The sequence below is a fragment of the Musa acuminata genome, chromosome BXJ1-9, assembly GCF_036884655.1.
Source record: "Musa acuminata AAA Group cultivar baxijiao chromosome BXJ1-9, Cavendish_Baxijiao_AAA, whole genome shotgun sequence".
NCBI classification, from domain to species: Eukaryota; Viridiplantae; Streptophyta; class Magnoliopsida; order Zingiberales; family Musaceae; genus Musa; species Musa acuminata.
In genome coordinates this window covers 36,718,603-36,739,531 of record NC_088335.1, presented here as the reverse complement: position 1 = coordinate 36,739,531, position 20,929 = coordinate 36,718,603, and the positions used below count along the sequence as shown (strand labels likewise).

Here is a 20,929-nt window from a genome sequence, read left to right as displayed (position 1 = left end):
TGCATCATAGAATTAGTGGACTTAAAAAGAGGAAGAGAGTGACAAGATAATAATTTCTGCTGAATAAAGGACGAGGGATGACCAAGCCGACGATGCCACACATCAACTGGAGCCGCAATAGAGGAATGAACAGTGGGCTGGGTTATTCGAGAGGTTGACGGCCATTCGTAAATGTTGTCTTTATTCGGGCCTTGGACCAATGATGCCCCTGTGCTCAAGTCCTTAACAAGAAATGAATCAGGAAAGAATTCAATGGAAGTATTGTTATGTTTGCAAAATTGAAAAACAAAAATGAGGTTACGTTTAATATGAGGGGCGCATAAAACATCATCGAGGGTAAATGTATTAGAGTCAGAATTAAGTATTGTGGAACCAGTATGAGTTATAGGAAGTCCTTTACCATCACCGATGATGATATCTTCATTGCCACCATAGGGATTGTGAAGAGACAAATTCTGAAGATCAGCGGTGATGTGATGAGAGGCACCAGAGTCGATAATCCAGTTGGGCTGGCTAGGTGTCGGAGAAGTTAAGAGATTTTCCTAAGGCTAGTGTGACAAAGCAGGGAGGTGAGGACGAGACCGGCAAACTTTAGCGGAGTGGCCGAATTTATCACACAGTTGGCAAACGACCCATCTTTGATGTCTTGGTAGGGCAGGACGCCAAGACGAATGATGGCTGGAGTTACCACTTTGCGAGAAGTGATGACTAGGAGGATAGGAGGGGTGTTGCATGGAACTCACAGAATCAAGAGGCGCATTAGCCAAACCTTGGGTGATGTTCGGCAAGTACCGAGTGCTCTTTCATTTGGACTTGTGACTGACTTGAGCTGTGACAGTTGATCTAGGCAGTTTGTCCGCACGCTTCAAGTACATCTCATAGTCAGTCAGTTTATCATAGAGATCTTCAAAAGAGACTAGCAAGTCGCGTGCCCGAATTGCAGCAGCCAATTACTTGTAGTTGGTGTCGAGACCATTGAGGATATGAATGACAACCTCTTCGTCACATAGGGAATGACGTATCAAGGCTAAGTCATTAATGATAACCTTGATATGTTGTAGATAATCAGAGATAGTACTTCCCTCTTGTTTCGTCACCATAAGCTTGGATAGAAGACTGAGCTTGCGAGTACGCAAATGATTTTCCAAGGTGGTTTGTAGTGTAGACCATGCATCGACAACTGTTACACATGAAGATATCAAGGGAGCAACGGATCCAGCAACTGAAGCTTGAATAGCTTGGAAGATGAGACGATCTTGACGTAGCCACAGTTTGTGAGCTGGATTGGGTACTGGACTGGGATCGCCGGGGGCGTTGAGCATGGCCGGAGGACAATTGAAAGTGTCATCAATGTAACCTAATAAGTCGTATCCAAATAAAAGATTAGAAAATTGAGCTCGTCAGGACGCATAGTTGCCACCCTTTAATAACTTAAAGGGGATCAGCGTGGCAGCATTGATGGAGATAAGCCCTGTAGAAGAACAAGAAGTGGGAGTCCCTACAGGAACTGAAACATAAGAAGAAGTGAACGAAGACATTTTTGTTTTCTTGTGCCCTTTTTTTTTTTTGTAGAAGATACGCAGCGAACCTTGTGTGATACTCAAGTCACATAAGGTGGAGAATGAGGGAGGGGGGGGCTGCCGTAGATTACTACTTGCTGCAGCAGATTGTAGAGGCTGCAGTTCGCCAGAAGATGGCCATGAAAACTGCAGTGGTACTCAAGACTATGGTTCATTGCTGTGGATTGCTGCTTGCTGCAGCAGATTGTAGAGGCTGCAGTTCACCGGAAGATGGCCGCGAAAACTACAGCGGTACTCAAGGAAATTGCAGTGAGAGAAATCTGCAGCAATTAGATGTATAGAGGAAAGCGGCAGCGAAAGCTGCTGCTGTAGAGGAAGGAAGATGCAGCGGTTACGGCTGCTGCTGGTCGGGAAGCGGCAGCGACAGCGAAGGAGGAAGACGTAGCAGCCATCGTTAAGCAAGGAAGACTAAACGAGGAAGACACTATCGTTCGCCGTTCATCGCTATTGAGGAGGAGGACACCGCCATTAAGGAGGCGAGGAAGACACCACTATTCGTCGTTCACCGCTATTGAGGGGGCAGTGAGAGAATATTTTCCTCCTTGTGTGACGACGATAGAGAGTGTCTGCTGTAGGCAGCAAATAGGAGAGGGAGCAAGGCCGGCGAAGAAAAGCAAGACCGGCGATGAAGGAAGAGAAGGAGTGGATGAGCAGAGCCAAGACGGTGCTCGTTAGCACTGGCTTTGAATCCGTGTCTTGTGCTTCTTCAATGACTTCGCTTGAGGCAGCGTGTTACTGTGGCCGCTTGGCTAACACACGGCAATACTGCTGTCGCCAAGGAGGAACTGCTCTGATACCATGTTATAAAATAAATAGATAAACAAGTTGTAGAAGAAGTTGATTGTTATTAACATATCCCCCTCCCTTTTATACAGGTTAGAAGGGAGAGTTAGAGGATTTCCCTCAACAGAGTAGAGAGATTTCCTCAAACAGTTAGGAAAATCTCATCTACTTATCAGAATGGGTGCAAGCGATGAAATACAAGCTATTAAAAAAAATAAGACTTAGAAATTAGTAGATTTGCCTCTAGGAAAAAGTGCAATTAAACTCAAATGGGTGTACAAGTTCAAATTTAATTTTGATGGCTTGTTCCAAAAACATAAAGCTCATTTCGTAGCTAAAGGGTATGCTCAAATTTCAGGTATCGATTTTTTAGAAACTTTTTCTCTAGTTGCTAGAATTGATATAATTAGAATAGTATTAGAATTGGCAGCTAGAAAAAAATGATGGAGTTATGTTAGGACTCTAGCTAGGAGAGTCCTAATTGAGAGGGACATTCATGTAAAACCTACCTAAGCCGACCCCTATTAAAGAGGTGAAGAGGCCGGCTAGGGTTAGGAGATTGTTTCTTAGAGATAAATTAGGAGTTGTAAAGAAATAGGAGTCTTGATTAGAAGTTCTATTAGGAGTTGGTTAGAAGGAGTCTTGAGTAGGAGTCTTGATTAGAAGTTTTATTAAGAGTTGGTTAGAAGAAGGAGTCTTGAGTAGGAGTCCTATTAGGAGTTAGGGTTTAGAAATCCTATAAATAGCCATGTATTCCTCCTCTTTTCATAAGCAATAGATGAATCTTTTCTGCAGCCTTTTTGAGCAGCAACTTGGAGGGAGGAACCCCTATAGAGTTCCAAGGAGGCCGATCCCCTAAAAGAGATCAACCCCAAGTTTAGAATCTGTAAGGGTTCTAACACCTGGTATCAGAGCAGCGTTCTTGTCATCTCGCTGCCTTTCTACAGCCATCTATCAACCCTCCACAACCATCCAAAGCAATTCCCACAATTGCTTAAAAGATCATCGCCGAATTCCGTCATCATCTCCACCACCGTGGATCATCCTTTTATCTCCCTGTGAATTGCAACAGGTTCTGGTTTCCTACCTTACTACTGCTGCAATTTAGTTATCCTTATTTGAAAATCCCAAAGAAATTATTCCTATACTGCTGCATATACTTTTCGTCATAAAGATTTCATCTCTACGACGAAAGATACATTGCAGAATTCCAACCGTATAGCACCGTCTTTTTGATCTTGCTACTGTGCTTTTTCTCTCCAAATTTCTACGAAATTTTTATGACATCTTTGACACTTCCTAACAGTGGATTTTCCTTTAGTTTCATCGAAAAATTCTTAATATAAACTACTGATCTTTTACGTCCAATCTGCTATACTTAAAAATCTGTGCTGTAGAAAATTTCAGCCACATATTGTTTCCTTAACCCATCTATTTGCAATCCTTTTTTAATATACTTCATAGATTATCTTGGCTTCTATCTAAGATTGATCTATTAAGAAAATTTATCTCAAAAAATGATTTTATGTTGCTGCAAATTTTCGTCGTAACCTACTGAAATTTTTCGACGAGAATTCTGCAATTGCAACTTGCACCAATTTCCTTGCTGTTATACTGCCAAAATTTTCTTGATTAAATTAGATATCCTTGCTGTCATATAAACTATGATTTTGCTATCAATTCCCTCTTCAATTCTCTCAAGTTTTTGGTGGAAATTACGTCGAGAAACCGTTGTTTCTTCGACGACAATTCTACTCTTACAAGACAGCACATACTTGCTGCAACTTCCATGGATTTCTGTCAAACCTTTGCTACCATCTACCACAGATCCAAAACTTTCATCCATAGCCCTAAAACTCTACCAAACCACACCCTCAAACTGCACCCAAAACAGCCACAAAACAAGCCTAAACTGCAGCCTACATCCACCAATCCACCAACCCTTTCAACCATCACCTCTCTCAACCTATACACGCCTTTAACCCAACAACAAAAGAGAGATCTTAACATCATAGATTTTGGGGCATCTACTATGGCATCTAAGGAGGCAATCAATGCTAAATTCGAAGCCTTGGAGGCGCGAATGGAGGATAAGATTCGGATGCTCTTTACCGAACTCAGATTAGGCCGACCACTAAGCTCGAAGAAATCACATCAAGGAGAGAGCTTTGCCCAATTGCACCAAGCCCAAAGATATGACTTCCAAGAGAGGAGAAGCTCTATGACCAACCTCAACTATCCATGCATGAGAGTGGACTTCCCTAGATGGGAAGAAGGAGACCCGATTGGTTGGATCTCGCGCGTAGAGCGATATTTTCAGTACCACAAAACCGCGGATGCATCTATGGTGAAAATTGCAGCTATACATCTTGAAGGGGATGCTATACAGTGGTTTGACTGGTTTGAACATACTTATGGAGTCCTTTCATGGTGACAATTCAAAGAAGGACTGCTGATCCGCTTTAGACCAACCGATTACGAGAATATTGACGAACAACTAGCAATGATCCGACAAACCTCCACCATTCAGGAGTACCAAACCAGGTTTGAAAGGTTATCTAATCAAACTCATGATTAGTCTCAAAAACAGCTATTGAGGACCTTTATTGAGGGCTTGAAGCCGGAGATCCGAAGAGAAGTTAAAGCGCGACAACCGTATACGCTTATGGTAGCCATCTCTTTCGCACGACATCAAGAGGAGCAATTGAACTATGAAGCTCGAAGGACTAGGGTCACTCCTCAACCAGCAATATTGAAGCCCTTAGCCCCCCCTACTATCGACCAAGTCCCTACACCAAAGAGGTTAATAAGAGAAGAGCTTCGGGAGCGATATGCGAAGGGGTTATGTTGGCATTGTGATGAGCCGTGGAGACGTGAGCATCGCTGTAGTAAAGGGAGACTTCTTATGATTGAACCAATAGAAGAAGAGGTTATTGAACATCTAGAAGAGAGCCTTGAACATGAAGAAAAAGATGCAGAAGAAGAGCCTCAACCGACTGAAGTTACAGTACATACACTAGCCGGCTACTCAAACCCGCAAACGATGAAAGTTGGAGGCCTTCTCAAACAACAACCGATCAATGTTCTCATCAATATGGGCAGTACTAATAACTTTCTAAACAGTAAGGTTGCTGTCCAGATGGCTTTACATATCGAGAATTGCAGCAGGTTTGACATTAAGGTTACCGATGGACGGATTTTGAATTATGATTGTAGGCGCCCGTAGGAGAAACTATTGCTGGAGGACCGAGAGATAATTGTAGATTTCTTCCTTCTCCCTCTTTACAATCATGAGGCCATACTCAGAATTAAATGGTTGATGACATTAGGTGATATTTCCTAGAATTTTATTATGAAATTTTACAGTAAGGAGAAACAGGTGACATTGCACGGGAAACGTGGGGGCGACATAACAACGATTTGCACACAACAAATGGAGATGGTTTTGCATAAAGCATGCAGCGGCTTTTTGGCACAACTTGAGCAGCAAACTAAGGGAGAGCTAATAGAATTTGAAGATCCAAATCTACTTCCTTTGCTTGCTGAATTTTCAAATAGACTTGTTGAACCGCGCAACCTACCTCTTACCCGTCGACATGATCATTGTATAACGATCCTTCCAGGCAAATCTTCAGCAAATGCTCAACCATATCAGTATCCATATTTACAGAAGGATGAAATAGAAAGGATTGTAAAAGAGATGCTCGAAACAGGAGTTATTCGACCAAGTTGTAGCCCCTATTCCTCACCGGTGCTACTTGTACGCAAGAAAGACGGAACTGGGCGGATGTGCATCGACTACCGAGCTTTAAATAGCATCACCGTCAAGGACAAGTACCCAATTGCAGTGGTGGATGAACTTCTTGATGAATTAAAAGGAGCTCGAGTCTTCACGAAGTTGGACCTCCGATCCGGTTACCACCAAATTCGGGTATGTGACGATGACATTCCAAAAACTGCATTTCACACACATGATGGCCATTATGAATTCTTGGTAATGCCTTTTGGACTCACTAATGCTCCTTCAACCTTTCAAAGTCTCATGAATGATATTTTTCGAAGCTTTCTTCGTAAATTTGTGCTGGTATTTTTCGATGATATTCTCGTTTACAGCCCTTCTCTTGAGACTCACTTTCAGCATTTACGGATTGTTTTGACGATCCTTCGGGAGAATAATCTTTTTGTAAAACAACCAAAGGGCAGCTTTCTCCAGCAAAAAGGAGAGTACCTTGGGCATATAATATCAGAAGAAGGAGTGGCGGTAGACCCAACAAAAATTAAGGCAATGCAAGGCTGGCTGAAACCTACAAACGTGAAATTACTGCGGGGGTTCCTTGGACTAATGGGCTACTACCGAAAATTTGTTAAGGACTATGGGAAGATCAGTGCACCACTCACTTCTTTACTAAAAAAAGATGCTTTCCAATGGTCGGACAAAGCCTCTGCTGCCTTCGACAAACTTAAAGCAGCCATATCAACGACGCCGGTGCTTGCGCTACCAGATTTCAATAGACCCTTCATCATTGAGGCCGACGCATCTGGAGTCGGAATTGGAGCCATTCTCATGCAAGATGGTCGACCACTCGCATACACTATCAAGGCATTATCTCCCTCCCATCAAAATAAGTCAACATATGATAAGGAGATGCTTGCCATTGTGCGCGCAGCAACGAGGTGGAGACCCTACTTGATTGGTAGACGATTTCAAACAGACCATAAAAGTCTCAAGTACTTTTTGGAGTGAAAGATATCATCCCCTGAGCAGCAAAAATGGGTAACAAAACTTCTTGGATTTGATTATGAAATAACTTACAAAAAGGGGAAAGAGAATATTCTTGTAGATGCGCTTTCGCAACTACCAGAGCAAGGTGAAGTTTCGGCCGTTTCACTTCCAACCAGCAACTTCCTTAAGGATATTAAGATGGAATGCCAGGAAGATTCAGAGACTAGTAAGATTATAAAAAATTTGGAGGAAGCACCAAACTCCGTGGCTCATTACAATTGGGACTCAAAAAAATTACACTATAAAGGACGCATTGTGCTTATGATAAATTCTACTTGCATCTTCACGAGCAGATTTTGGACAAAGTTATTTCATATGCAGGGTACTAAATTGAAAAGGAGTACGGCATATCACCCACAAATCAATGGCCAGACAAAAGTTGTAAATAGGTGCTTGGAGACAGCCCAAAGCCACCCACCAAATATGACTATCCAAGAAGAACTCAAGACCCAGCCAAGTGCCATTATTGATCGATGAATCGTGACTCGACGACGACGACCCACTACTAAAGTGCTAATACAGTGGCTGAACCTACCAACAGAAGATTCCACTTGGGAAAACTATGACGACTTAAAGATCAAATTCCCAAAATTCATGAATCGTCAGCCTCGAGGACAAGGCTGATTTGAAGAGGGCGGGTCTATTAGGACTCTAGCTAGGAGAGTCCTAATTGAGAGGGACATTCATGTAAAACCTACCTAAGCCGACCCCTATTAAAGAGGTGAAGAGGCCGGCTAGGGTTAGGAGATTGTTTCTTAGAGATAAATTAGGAGTTGTAAAGAAATATGAGTCTTGATTAGAAGTTCTATTAGGAGTTGGTTAGAAGAAGGAGTCTTGAGTAGGAGTCTTGATTAGAAGTTCTATTAGGAGTTGGTTAGAAGAAGGAGTCTTGAAGTAGGAGTCTTGAGTAGGAGTCCTATTAGGAGTTAGGGTTTAGAAACCCTATAAATAGCCATGTATTCCTCCTCTTTTCATAAGCAATAGATGAATCTTTTCTGCAGCCTTTGAGCAGCAACTTGGAGGGAGGAACCCCTATAGAGTTCCAAAGAGGCCGATCCCCTAAAAGAGATCAACGCCAAGTTTAGAATCTGCAAGGGTTCTAACAAGTTATCAATTTGATATTAAATTAGCCTTCTTGAATAGAAAGTTATAAGAGGAGATTTGTGTAAAGCAGCGTAAATGATTTAAAATTAGAAGGCTAGAAGATAAAGTGTACAAATTGGACAAAGCATTATATGGCTTGAAACAAGCATATTATAACAAAATTGATAAGTACTTTCTTCAACACAATTTTCAAAAAAGTTTAAATGAGCCAACTTTATATATAAGAGCCCAAGGTATGAAAATTTTTAATGTCCATTTATATATAGATGATATAATTTATATTAAAAATTCATTAGATATGTTTGTTGAATTTAAGAAAATATGATGTTAGAATTTGAAATGACTGATTTTGGGATTTTATATTTTTTAAATAAAAATTATTCAATATGTAAATGGAATTTTTTTTTGCTAAGAAAAATATGCTAAAGATTTGTTAAAAATGTTTCATATGATAACTTGTAAGCTAGTGAATACTACAATGAATACAAATGATGAATTTATATTAGATTATGGAATTGAAAAGATAGATGAGCAATAGTATAAAAGTTTAATTGAAGGGTTAATTTATCTCACACATTCAAGACTAGATATTATGTTTGCAGTTAGTTTGTTATCTAGATTCATACATAGCCCTAGTAAACATCAGTTTGAACAAGTTAAAAGAGTTCTTAGATACATCAAGGGGACTCTCAATTATGACATCTATTGTGAACTAGTAAAAATTTTAAGTTGTATTCTTATACTGATAGTAATTGGACTGGTTGTATAGATGATAAAAAATGCACTTCATGATTTGTGCTTAGCTTTGGTTGTTTCATGGACAACAAAAAAATAAGAATGTGTTGCTTTCCCAAGTTCTGAGGGGGAGTATGTTGTGGCTACAAGTATGTCATGCTAAATAATTTGGCTTCAAAAAATTCTAACAGATCTCAAAATAAAATAAAATGGACTAACTAAAATCTACTACAACAACAAGTCTACTATTACAATGACGAAGAATCCTATCTTCCACGAGCACACCAAACATATCAAAATTTAACATCATTTCATTGATGACCTAGTTGATAAAGGAAAATTTCAAATAGACTACTATAGCATAGAATATCAACGCTAACATCTTTACAAATACTTTAGCGAAAAAAAAATTATTTTTTTCGAACACAACTTCAAGTTATAACTATTATGAAATAAAGGAGTGTGATAAGATTAATTCAAATAGCTTGGATTAGATGAAATAAAAAAAATTAGATTTAAGATAAATAGATGAGGGTGAGATGATTTATCGGAGATATGGTGGATTTTTTTATTGTTTAAAAAAACTTGTACTTTATCATTTGACTAATATAAATATGTGATTTTAGATAAATCCAAAGTAATATAGATTATAAGTATTTATAATTTTTTCTATTATTCCCTCCCCCTTTTTTTTGATGTGTTTGCTTCTAAAAGGCCTATGGTACAACGACATTCTAAGTACAATGGCACCAACCCCTGGTTCAATAAAGTGTTCAACTGAGTGGACGAGGAACCACTCCACCATCCTCACCAAGAAGCTACTTGATTTTTATCGTGGTTTCAGTGACATCAAGATACTCATCGATATCGACGGTGGTGTTAGACAATAAATATGTCGTGGCTGGTGAGTCAGCATGGCTAGGTTCATGGGCTGATATTGGGAGCTTTTTGCAGGGTGATTTGGATGATAAGATACTCGAGCTCTCGGGAAGGAGTGCTGGTTGGCGTTGGTCAAGAACGGGGCTGATTGGCGACTCATTAGTGCCGAGCAGATCACGCTCCCGTATCGAGTCCCTCACTGTCGATGAGTGGTCGCCCTCCTGCAAAAATGCCCTCCGTCGGGTGGTACCCGGCCGTGGCCCTTCCGACGAGCAAGTTAGTAATAAGAGGGATTGCTTTTTTCCTTCTTTTTTCTTACTCGCTCTTGACTGGAGGTCAGGTAGGGGTTTTATACTGTGGCACAAGGGCTGATGGTGTGTTGATTTGGTGTCACTATTATTGACCCTTGAGAGATGGGACGGCCTTTCTGACCGGCCGCCATTCCGGGACCCGTAGAGCGGCATCAGATAGCACCGCCCCGAGCTCCCGGGACAGGACGTGTGGCATATCTTCTTGGTACAAGCTCTCGGGATGGGACGGGTGGTGTAGGGCTCTGATTTGACATGCGTTGTCAGTGGTGATGTGTCCAGGCCACCAAAATATACCATATCACTTCTCCCACCCCATCAAGGTGTGTCGTGGGAGCCTTAACGGGCCAAGAGGCATGCTTGAGTTGGAGGGATATTGATCGCTTAGGAGGGGAAATAGAATTGACTCGTCGAGGGGCGATTAGAGGGGCAACACCCCGTGCCTCGGGTAGGATTGACTCTGTGGATATCAAGGCCTGTCGTCCTAGTCGGTTGGATGATCGATTTAGCAAGGGTCGAGTCGGCGAGCGAACCGACGTGACCCAGTTAGGGCTGCGAGTTGTGGATCGACGTGGAGCAACTTGGGCATCGGGGAGGGGCGTAGGGTCAGCCGCGAGGCATGACTCGGGCATTAGGTTGTTTTGAGATGTGGCACGGGCATCAGATCGGTCGCAAGGTGTGACTTGGGTGTTAGGTTGTTTTAGGATGCGGCTCAGGCATCGGATCGGCCATGAGGTGTGACTCAAGTGTTAGGTTGCTTCAGGATGCGGCTCGGGGATCAGATTGGCCGCAAGGTGTGACTGGGGCCTATGAGCCGAGCGGCTATGCTCGTGCTCAGGTTTCGGTGCTGGTGGGTCACTTGTTGAGAGCGATCTAGAGTGAACTGGGCAGGGGCTGGAATCGTGAGCCGAGCGACTATGCTCGAGCTTGGGCTTTGGTGCTAACGGGTCGCTTGTCGAGGGTGATCTAGAGCAACCTGGGCAAGAGCCAGACTTGCGGGTCAAGCGACTATGCTCATGGTCAAGTTTCGGTGCTGGTGGGTCGCTTGTCGAGAGCGATCTGGAGCAACCTAGGTAAGAGCTGGAATCATGAGCCAAGAGACTATGCTCGGGCTTGGGCTTTGGTGCCAATGGGTTACCTATCAAGAGCGATCTAGAGTGACCCAGGCAAGAGCTAGACCTGCGGGTCGAGCGACTATGCTCGTGCTTGTTAGGATCGGAGCGGCACTAAGAGGGGGGGGGGTGAATTAGTGCAGCGGATTAAAACTTCGGTTTTAGAAAAATCTTTCGTACGATAAGAACGGAACTTGAAAAGTTTAACTTAAAAGCGTATTCTTAAAGTTGCGCAGCAAGGGTAATAAGGAACTAAAGCAGTAAGAAGATTTGCAGTAATGTAAATGACAATAATGAAATGCAAACCAGAGATTACGCCGATTTTAGAGTGGTTCGGTCAAATGACCTACTCCACTTGCGAGGCCCCTCTTCGATGAGGCTCCCACCTTCCACTAGCAAATCTCTTGAAATGGAAGGGTAAACACCCCTCTTACAACCTTTTACAAGCAGCTCAACCTCTTACAAATTTTCAATAAGAAAGAAGGAGGAGAACTCTCTAGCAAATTGAAAATAAGACTTGCTAAGACTTTCTAAGACTTTTCTCTCAATCAAAATGCTTCTCAAAAGTTGTTGTCTCAGCTGAGATTTGAGGGGTATTTATAGGCCTCAAGAGGATTCAAATTTGGGCTCCAAAATTTGAATTCTCTTAGGGTTTCCGATGCTGGAGGTGCCATCGCCCAGCTAAGCGGTGCCACCGCCCAGCTCTCGGGTGCTGGGTGGTGCAACCACCCAGCCCAGGAGGTGTCACCGCCCAAAATGTTTAATAAACAATGTAGTATCAACCTTGCCTTTAGTAAAATTATTTAAAATAAGAAAGGAACTAAGCCTTTTATACCAAGCTCTAGGAGCTTGTTTCAAGCCATAGAGGGCCTTAGTCAATTTAAATACATGATTAGGAAGAAGAGAATTTTCAAATCCGTGAGGTTGTTCGACGTATGCTTCTTCGGAAATAAGACCATTCAAGAAAGCACTTTTAACATCCATTTGAAATAGTTTAAAATTATTACTACTAGCATAGGCAAGGAGCATCCTTATGGCTTCTAATCGAGCCACGGGAGCGAAGGTTTCTTCGTAATCGATACCTTCTTCTTGGTTGAAACCTTTGGCCACTAATCTAGCCTTGTTTCTAACCACGATACCATTTTCGTCTTGCTTGTTTCTAAAGACCCACTTAGTACCTATGACTAGGTGGTCACTTGGTCTAGGAACAAGCTTCCATACCTCATTCCTCTCAAATTGGTTCAATTCTTCTTGCATTGCAATGACCCAAAAATCATCTTTTAAGGCTTCGTCAATGCATTTAGGTTCAATTTGAGAAAGGAAAGCGGCGTTAGCACAGAAATTTTTGAAAGAAGAACGAGTTTGAACCCCTTTTGATGTATCTCCTATAATTTACTCTTTTGGATGAGCATCTACATACTTCCATTCTTTTGGTAAAAAATTTCGGAAGAAGATGCATTCAAATGGCTATTTTGAGGAGAGGGTTCATTTAAATTCAAATTATCAAAACCAAGATCATCATCAAAATCATTTTTCTTTAAATCGAAAATTTCATTAAAAACTACATGAATAGACTCTTCTATTACTAAGGTTCTTTTATTAAAAATCCGAAAAGCCTTAGAAACGGAAGAGTAGCCCAGAAAGATGCCTTCATCGGATTTAGCATCAAATTTACCTAAGGCATCCTTTTCATTTAAAATAAAGCATTTACAACCGAAAACTTTAAAATAAGAAATATTTGGTTTTTTGTTATTCCATAATTCATAGGGAGTTTTTGATAGAGATGGTCTTATTAGAACCCTATTCATGATGTAGCAAGCCGTATTTACGGCTTCGGCCCAAAAATATTTGGGTAAACTATGTTCATTTAACATAGTTCTTGCCATTTCTTATAGGTTTCTATTTTTTCTTTCAACTACACCATTTTGTTGAGGATTTCTTGGAGTTGAGAAGTTGTGATTGTATCCATTAACTTCGCAAAAATTTTGAAAGTCATGGTTTTGAAATTCACCACCGTGATCACTCCGAATTGATGAAATCATGAAGCCTTTTTCGTTTTTAGTGAGTTTACAAAATTTAGAGAAACACTTGAAGCAATCACTTTTGTGAGCTAAGAAATAGGTCCAAGTGTATCTAGAGTAGTCATCCACAATCACAAAAGCATATTTGCTTCCACCTAGACTTGTTGTATCAATTGGTCCAAATAAGTCCAAATGGATCAATTGTAATGGTCTAGTGGTGCTAATTTGATTTTTTGGTTTGAAGCTTGTTTTTATTTGTTTGCCTAGTTGACATGCATCGCATACTTTGTCCTTAATAAACTTTATATTTGGAATTCCTCGTACTAATTCTTGAGATGAGATCTTAGATATTGTTTTCATGCTTGCATGGCCTAATCTCCTATGCCAAAGCCAAGCATCATCATTTACGGCGGAGAAACACATTTCATTACTTAGTTCATCAAGATTGATGGTATAGACATTATTTTGTTTTAAAGCAATCATAGTCATGTTATGATTTGGTTTTTCAATAATGCACATATTTGATTCAAATCTAACGATATAACCTTTATCGCATAGTTGACTAATACTCAAGAGATTATGTTTCAATCCATCAACTAGTAAGACATCATCAATGGAAAAATTAAATTTGTTACCAATAGTTCCCTTGCCAATGATTTTGCCTTTGTTGTTGTCTCCGAAGGTAACGTACCCTTCTTCTTTGCTAGTGAGCATAGAGAAATGAGATGGATCTCCAGTCATATGTCTTGAGCATCCACTATCGAGATACCATCTCTTGCTCCTAGCTTGTGGGTTTGTCTACAAAAGAGGATGATTTTTAGGTACCCATTTGATTTTGGGTGCCTCAAAAATTGACCCACTAACTTTGTTATTTATTATTGAATTCTTTATAGTTCCTTTAGGAACCCATAATAATTTTTGTGAACTAATTTTCTTAAATGGGCATTTGTAGGCAATATGTCCGGATTTGCAACAAAAGTTGCATTTCATATAAGAGGAAACATGTAATGTAGGTCCTTTTATGAAAGTGTTAGGATTTTGATGTAATCCTTTTACAAATCCAATTCCATTTCTATTTGCGATGTGACCCTTGTGTGCAAGGATCATATCTAATCCTTTGCTACCGACCTTAAACTTGTTTAAGGTCTCCTTAAGAAGCATATTTTCATTTTTTATTGCTTCTAAATGCTCACACTTAGAGCATGGAGGAGTTTGAAGACTATCAAACTTATCTTGTAGCAAAGCATGCTCTTTCTTTAAGATACTTAACTTCTTGCTAATAGTTCTACATTCATCAAATAATTCATGAAAAGCGATAGAGAGTTCTTCAAAAGATAAATCTTCATTAAATAAATCACATACCTCTTCTCCTAAAGCCATTAGCGCGTAATGAGCAACTTGCTCGGTGTTGAACTCCTCTTCTTCGGACGCGCTTGAATCATCCCATGTTGCCTTGAACGCCTTCTTCTTTGATGTCCTCTTTTTGGCTTAAGGACAATCGTTCTTGTAGTGTCCCAGTTTTTTGCATTCATAGCAAATCACTTGGTCCTTCTTTTGTTCAAATTTATGTTTTATATTATTTTTAAATTTGTTCTTTCTTAAATATTTTTTAAATTTTTGAGTCAATAGTGCAATGTCATTGTCACTGTCCTCATCACTTGATGTTCCTTTCAAGTGGTCTTCTTGTGATTTGAGTGTCATATCCTTCCTGTTCTTTGGAAGGGGGTTCTCGAGCTCGTCATGAGCTTGACATGTCATTTCGTAGGTCATTAGAGACCCAATGAGTTCTTCAAGAGGGAATGCTTTAAGGTCTTTGGCCTCTTGAATGGCCGTAACTTTTGGATCCCAACTTTTAGGGAGGGATTTTAAGATTTTAGTTACTAGTTCAAAGTTAGTAAAATCTTTACCAAGAGCTTTGAGTCCATTGATGACATCCGTAAATCGGGTGTACATGTCTCCGATGGACTCACTTGGTTTCATTCGGAAAAGTTCGTAAGAGTGCACAAGGATGTTGATTTTAGACTCTTTCACTCGGCTAGTACCTTCATGAGTGACCTCAAGAGTTCTCCAAATATCAAAAGTTGAATCACACATTGAAACACGATTAAATTCGTTTTTGTCTAATGCACAAAACAAGGCATTCATAACCTTTGCATTTAAAGCAAAAACCTTCTTCTCCGATTCATTCCATTCGCTCATCGGAAGAGAAAAATTTTGAAATCCATTCTCGACAATAGACCAAAGCTCAAAGTCCATAGAAATGAGGAAGATCCTCAAGCGAGTCTTCCAATATGTGTAATCCGACCCATTAAACAAAGGTGGTCGTGCAATAGAATGGCCCTCTTGCATGCTGGAGTAAGCCATCTCTCTTGGGTATTAAACCAAATATGAGAGATAACCTTGCTCTGATACCACTTGTTAGGATCGGAGCGGCACTAAGAGGGGGGGGGTGAATTAGTGCAGCGGATTAAAACTTCGGTTTTAGAAAAATCTTTCGTACGATAAGAACGGAACTTGAAAAGTTTAACTTGAAAGCGTATTCTTAAAGTTGCGCAGCAAGGGTAATAAGGAACTAAAGCAGTAAGAAGATTTGCAGTAATGTAAATGACAATAATGAAATGCAAACCAGAGATTACACCGATTTTAGAGTGGTTCGGTCAAATGACCTACTCCACTTGCGAGGCCCCTCTTCGATGAGGCTCCCACCTTCCACTAGCAAATCTCTTGAAATGGAAGGGTAAACACCCCTCTTACAACCTTTTACAAGCAGCTCAACCTCTTACAAATTTTCAATAAGAAAGAAGGAGGAGAACTCTCTAGCAAATTGAAAATAAGACTTGCTAAGACTTTCTAAGACTTTTCTCTAAATCAAAATGCTTCTCAAAAGTTGTTGTCTCAGCTGAGATTTGAGGGGTATTTATAGGCCTCAAGAGGATTCAAATTTGGGCTCCAAAATTTGAATTCTCTTAGGGTTTTCGATGCTGGAGGTGCCACCGCCCAGCCAAGCGGTGCCACCGCCCAGCTCTCGGGTGCTGGGTGGTGCAACCACCCAGCCCAGGAGGTGTCACCGCCCAGCTCTCGGGTGTTGGGCGGTGCCACCGCCCAGCTCTCCGATTCATTGGTTTGGCTTAATTTTAGCCCAAACCAAATCTGACTTTGGGCCCAGTTGGCCCCTAACCAGGATATAGGATTATCTCTTAATCCTAATCCTAATTACAAGTGAACTACATAACACAAAAACATCCTAAGTAAATTTTCAACCGCGAACGTCGAGTCTTGTTCCGGCGAGCTTTCCGACGAATTCCTTCCGACGGACTCCCTGCAAGCTCCCAATCTTTGTGATGACTTTAACGAGTAGCCAAGCCTTCTTGGTGATCTCCGCGAGCCTCCGACGATTTCTTCGGCGAACTTTCGACACGTTCCCGATTTCTTCTCGGTTGGTTTCGGCAGCATCTCCGATGATTCTTCGGTCTCTTAAACATCCATCGAGCTCGACTCCGGTATCCTTGCTTTATGTTTTCTGGTTATCGTAGTTAATCTTGCACACTTAACTCAATAATATGGATTATATCAATTAACCCACCAATTGATTATATCATCAAAATCCGAGATTCAACAGTGCTCAGGTTTCAATGTCGGCAGGTCGCCTATCGAGAGTGATCTGGAGCAACTCGGGCAGGAGCTGGAATTGTGAGCTGAGCAACTATGCTCGGGCTCGAGTTTTGTTGCCAGCAGGTCGCTTGTCGAGAGCGATCTAGAGTGACCCGGGCAAGAGCCAGACCTGCGGGCCAAGCGACTATTTTTGTGCTCAGGTTTCAGTGCTGGTTGGTCACCTGCCGAGAGCGATCTGGAGCGACCCGAGCAGGAGCTGGAATCATAAGCCGAGCGATTATGCTCGGGCTCGGGCTTTATTGCCGGCAGGTCGCCTATCGAGAGCGATCTAGAGTGACCCAGGCAAGAGCCAGACCTGCGGGCCGAGCGGCTATGCTCATGCTTAGGTTTCGGTGCTGGCGGGTTGCTTGTTGAGAGCGATATGGAGCGACTCGTGCAGGAGCTGGAATCGTGAGTCGAGCGACTATGCTCGGATGCCGGTTCATGCCCAAACATCGTCGTGCCACGTGGCAGGCCGGGCGAAGCGTCACTTCAGTATGGCAGGAAACTTTTTATTTGAACGGCCTTTGGCGGTGGGCCTCGGGCGATGGGATGCTTCTGGCATGGGCTCCGAGGCATGCAAATCTAGTGGATCCGAGGGGTTGTGATGAGTCTTAAATGTGGTGACTGTTTCTCTCCTTGGGAAACCCCAACCATTGCCCCGTTGTGGACAACCCACCTTTCATAAACCCTACCCGGGGAGGTTACCCTCATATTTGCCATCAATCCCTCATCCCGTGCCACGGCTCCCTTCTTGCAACTCCGCCATCCTCTCTGCTTCAATCCTTCGTCCCGCGCCCCTACGTCTTGCTTGCAATTTTGAGGTCGAGATGTCTCCGTCATCGTCTTCGTCATTGTCTTCATCTCCTTCCCTGCCTCCTTCTCCTTCTTCTTCTCCTTCTTCTTCTTCTAGGGTTTCCCAGGACAAGGTGGTTTGTGTGTCTTTAGGTAGCGCCTCTTCGGAGGCCTCATGGAATTTGACCGCGCTTGAGGCTCTCAAGTCGTGGCACGAAGTGGACTCGGTGGTGATCAAGGGCCTTTTGAGAGTGCTCCGGGAGCACTATCGCATCCTAGAGTGTTATGGTCTGCACATCCCTCGGCCTAGGCAGCGGCCGTATGATCGGTTTCCCGATGGGTTCAGGCTGACCGTGGGGTTGCTTGAGGCAGGGCTATGGTTCTCAGTGCACCCCGCCATTAGAGACTGTCTTTGCTTTTGGGGGATCTCGCCATCCTAGGTGTCACCCAACTCATGGTGGTACTTGGTGGCCTTCATCTGGGAGTGTCGGAGGGCTAGGATCGAGCCATCCCGGGCCCACTTTCTGACTTGCTTCCGCTTGGGTAGGGGGCTAGGTAGGTATTATCTGGCCGCCCGTAGCAGTTTTAAGATCAATGGTGCGCCTTCCAACAACAAGGGTTGGAAGAGGCACTTCTTCTTTGTTAGCTGCAGCCAAGAGTGGGGCTTCAACATTGGGTGGGCCTTTCTGGACATCGATAACACCCCCCTATTGCTCTCCGATGGAGAAACAGCGAATGTGGATCGACTGAGGGGTATCTTGTCCTCTTCTTGGGCAATTAAGGAGATGATCGAGGGGGGGATGGTTGAAGCAGAGATGAGCCCCGCCGCCAAGGGTATGGCCATTCACTTGTGATGGCTTGTTCCCTTGTCCTGACTTATCTAACCGACCAGTCTTCTTTGGCAGATATGGTGGATCTTCGTTCCGTGAAGAAGATGACCAACGTGAAGGCTATCGTGCCCCCATCTTGGGATGGGGAGGGTTCCGGTGGTAACGAGGGCACTCCTTCCTTTAGTGCCATGCCCCTACAGGATGGCACTCCAAAGAGGGCGCCGGCATCTCCGGCGGAGGGGCATTCTCCGAAGAGGACGAAGGCCCTGGCTCGGAAGATGCCCACGGGCCTCGCCACCCACTTGAGCGCCGCCATGGTATTGCCCTGGGCCACCCCCTAGGGTGAGGGCTCAGGGGGCGTGAAGGGGAAGGGATCGACTAGGTCATCCGGTGGCGATCCTTCCAAGAGGGCACCGGTGTCCCCACTATCGATACTGGAGCTATGCTGCATCCACTCCTGGGCCGATGGTGAGCAGTACCAGTCTTCGAGTATGGCCGATCTTCTGGCCGGGGAGCTAGGGGCCCCCTATGCTGCTCGGTGGTCGACGCTCCGGGCCGACAATCGTGTCTGGAGCGACGAGCCTACTACCCAGGAGTTCATCCGGGGGGTGCTCCACCCAGTCATAGCCAAGGACCTGTACGGCTCCCGCTTCGAGGAGCTAGCTGAGCAGGTGGCCAAGTCGCTCGTCTGGGTAAGTGGTGGCTTCCTTTCCCTACTTGACCCCCTTTTTCCTTCGTGCAAAGCCAGCACTACGGCATGGCATTGGTCGACCGGGTCCTCGATGTCGGGCGTGTGATTGGGTACCAGTTGGAGGTCGATGCTGCCCTCCAAAAGAACTTGGAGTTGAGGGCTCAAGGGGGGGGGGGGGGGGGGGTGCGGCGGGGGGAGGGCCGATCACATGTCCAGTCTCTAGATGATGAGCTGCTGACCCTTTCCCATGATGTCGAGACCGCCAGGTCCACCGCTTGGAGAGCCGAGGAGGCCTTGAAGGAGGAGTGGCAGGGGCTGCCCAAGAAGATCGAGGAGGTGATCGCCGGGTACAATGCATTCGCAGGGTTCAAACATGGCCTGGTGCGGTCGGGGCGGGCCACGTACGAGTACGGGTACCGGGTGGCCTACGCTCACTTCCAAGCAACGTACTCGGACTTGGAGCTTGAGTCGGATCCCTTTGCCGATAATCTAGCAGACAAAAACATCGACATGCCGGCGAGCATCCCCTTCGATGATGGGCCCAAGACTCCCCCCTCGAGCTAGGGGCTGTGCTTCCCTTCCTCCTCTCTTTTTTCTCTTTGTTTTTTTACTGGTCGGATTTGGGGCTGTCCTGCCCGACCTATTCATGTAATGCCTCTTTTTGCCAAGAAATGTTTTTATTTTGAAATTCTACCTTGGTTTTTTCCCGGCTGCATGTGCGTGTGCTTCGCATGTCTTCCCCGCACCCCGACTCGCCTTTCTCACGGGTAGAACTTCTTTAGGTTTGCCACATTCCAAGTTCTTGGTAGGGGGCTTCCCTCCATGGTTTCGAGTCGATAGGTCCCCTCTCAGACCACATCATAGACTTGATACAGGTCCTCCTAGTTGGGCATGAGCTTTCCCCTTGCTCGGGTCGGGTCGCTGACCTCCGCCCTTCGGAGGACAAGGTCCCTGACTTTGATCGGCCGCAGGCGGACTTTGTGGTTGTAGACCTGGGCTATTGCCTTCTTGTATGCCAAGGTACGCAGATGTGTTTTGGCCCTCCTTTTTACGAGGAGATCTAGGTTTGCTCGGAGGCCCTCCTCGAAATCCTTTTGTTTGTAACTGGAGGTGCGTAGGGTCAGGAACACCATCTCGGGTGGAAGGACTACTTCAGTCCCATAGGCGAGGCTGAATAGAGACTCCCTCGAGATGGTTTTGGGAGTCGTCTGCATTGCCCATAAGACGCTGGGAAGCTCCTCCACCCAAGCTCCGTGCGCGCCCGAGATCCTCCTCTTGGGGCCTTCCAAAATCGCCCGGTTCATTACCTCAGTCTGGCCATAGGTCTGGGGGTGCGCAATTGAGCTAAACTTCAGCTAGATCCTGTATGATTGGCAGTAGGCCTTGAACTTAGCATTATTGAATTGAGCTCCGTTGTTGGTGATGATAGCCTTCGGGATCCCGAACTGGGTGATTATATTCTTCCATGTGAAGCTTTGGTTGTATCTCAGATTTTGATGATAAAATCAATTGATGGGTTAATTGATCTAATCCATATTATTGAGTTAAGTGTGTAGGATTTGTTAGGATCAAGAGCACTAAGAGGGGGGGGGGGGTGAATTAGTGCAGCGGAAAACTTTCTGCGATTAAAACGAAACTGCGTTTGAACGATAAAAAT

At 43.8% G+C, this 20,929-nt stretch overlaps 1 protein-coding gene across 1 annotated transcript; it reads right to left on the bottom strand.

Moving 5' to 3' along the window:
• Window positions 1-20,153: 20,153 nt before the first annotated feature.
• On the bottom strand, window positions 20,154-20,576 carry LOC135594102 (uncharacterized). Its single transcript, XM_065084521.1, has one exon. It carries the CDS (start codon window positions 20,574-20,576, stop codon window positions 20,154-20,156), a length of 423 nt encoding a protein of 140 aa, XP_064940593.1.
• Window positions 20,577-20,929: the final 353 nt, after the last annotated feature.

Excerpts from the sequence above, each read along its gene's own strand:
- LOC135594102 (XM_065084521.1), bottom strand. The coding sequence starts at position 20,576 with ATGAACCGGGCGATTTTGGAAGGCCCCAAGAGGAGGATCTCGGGCGCG.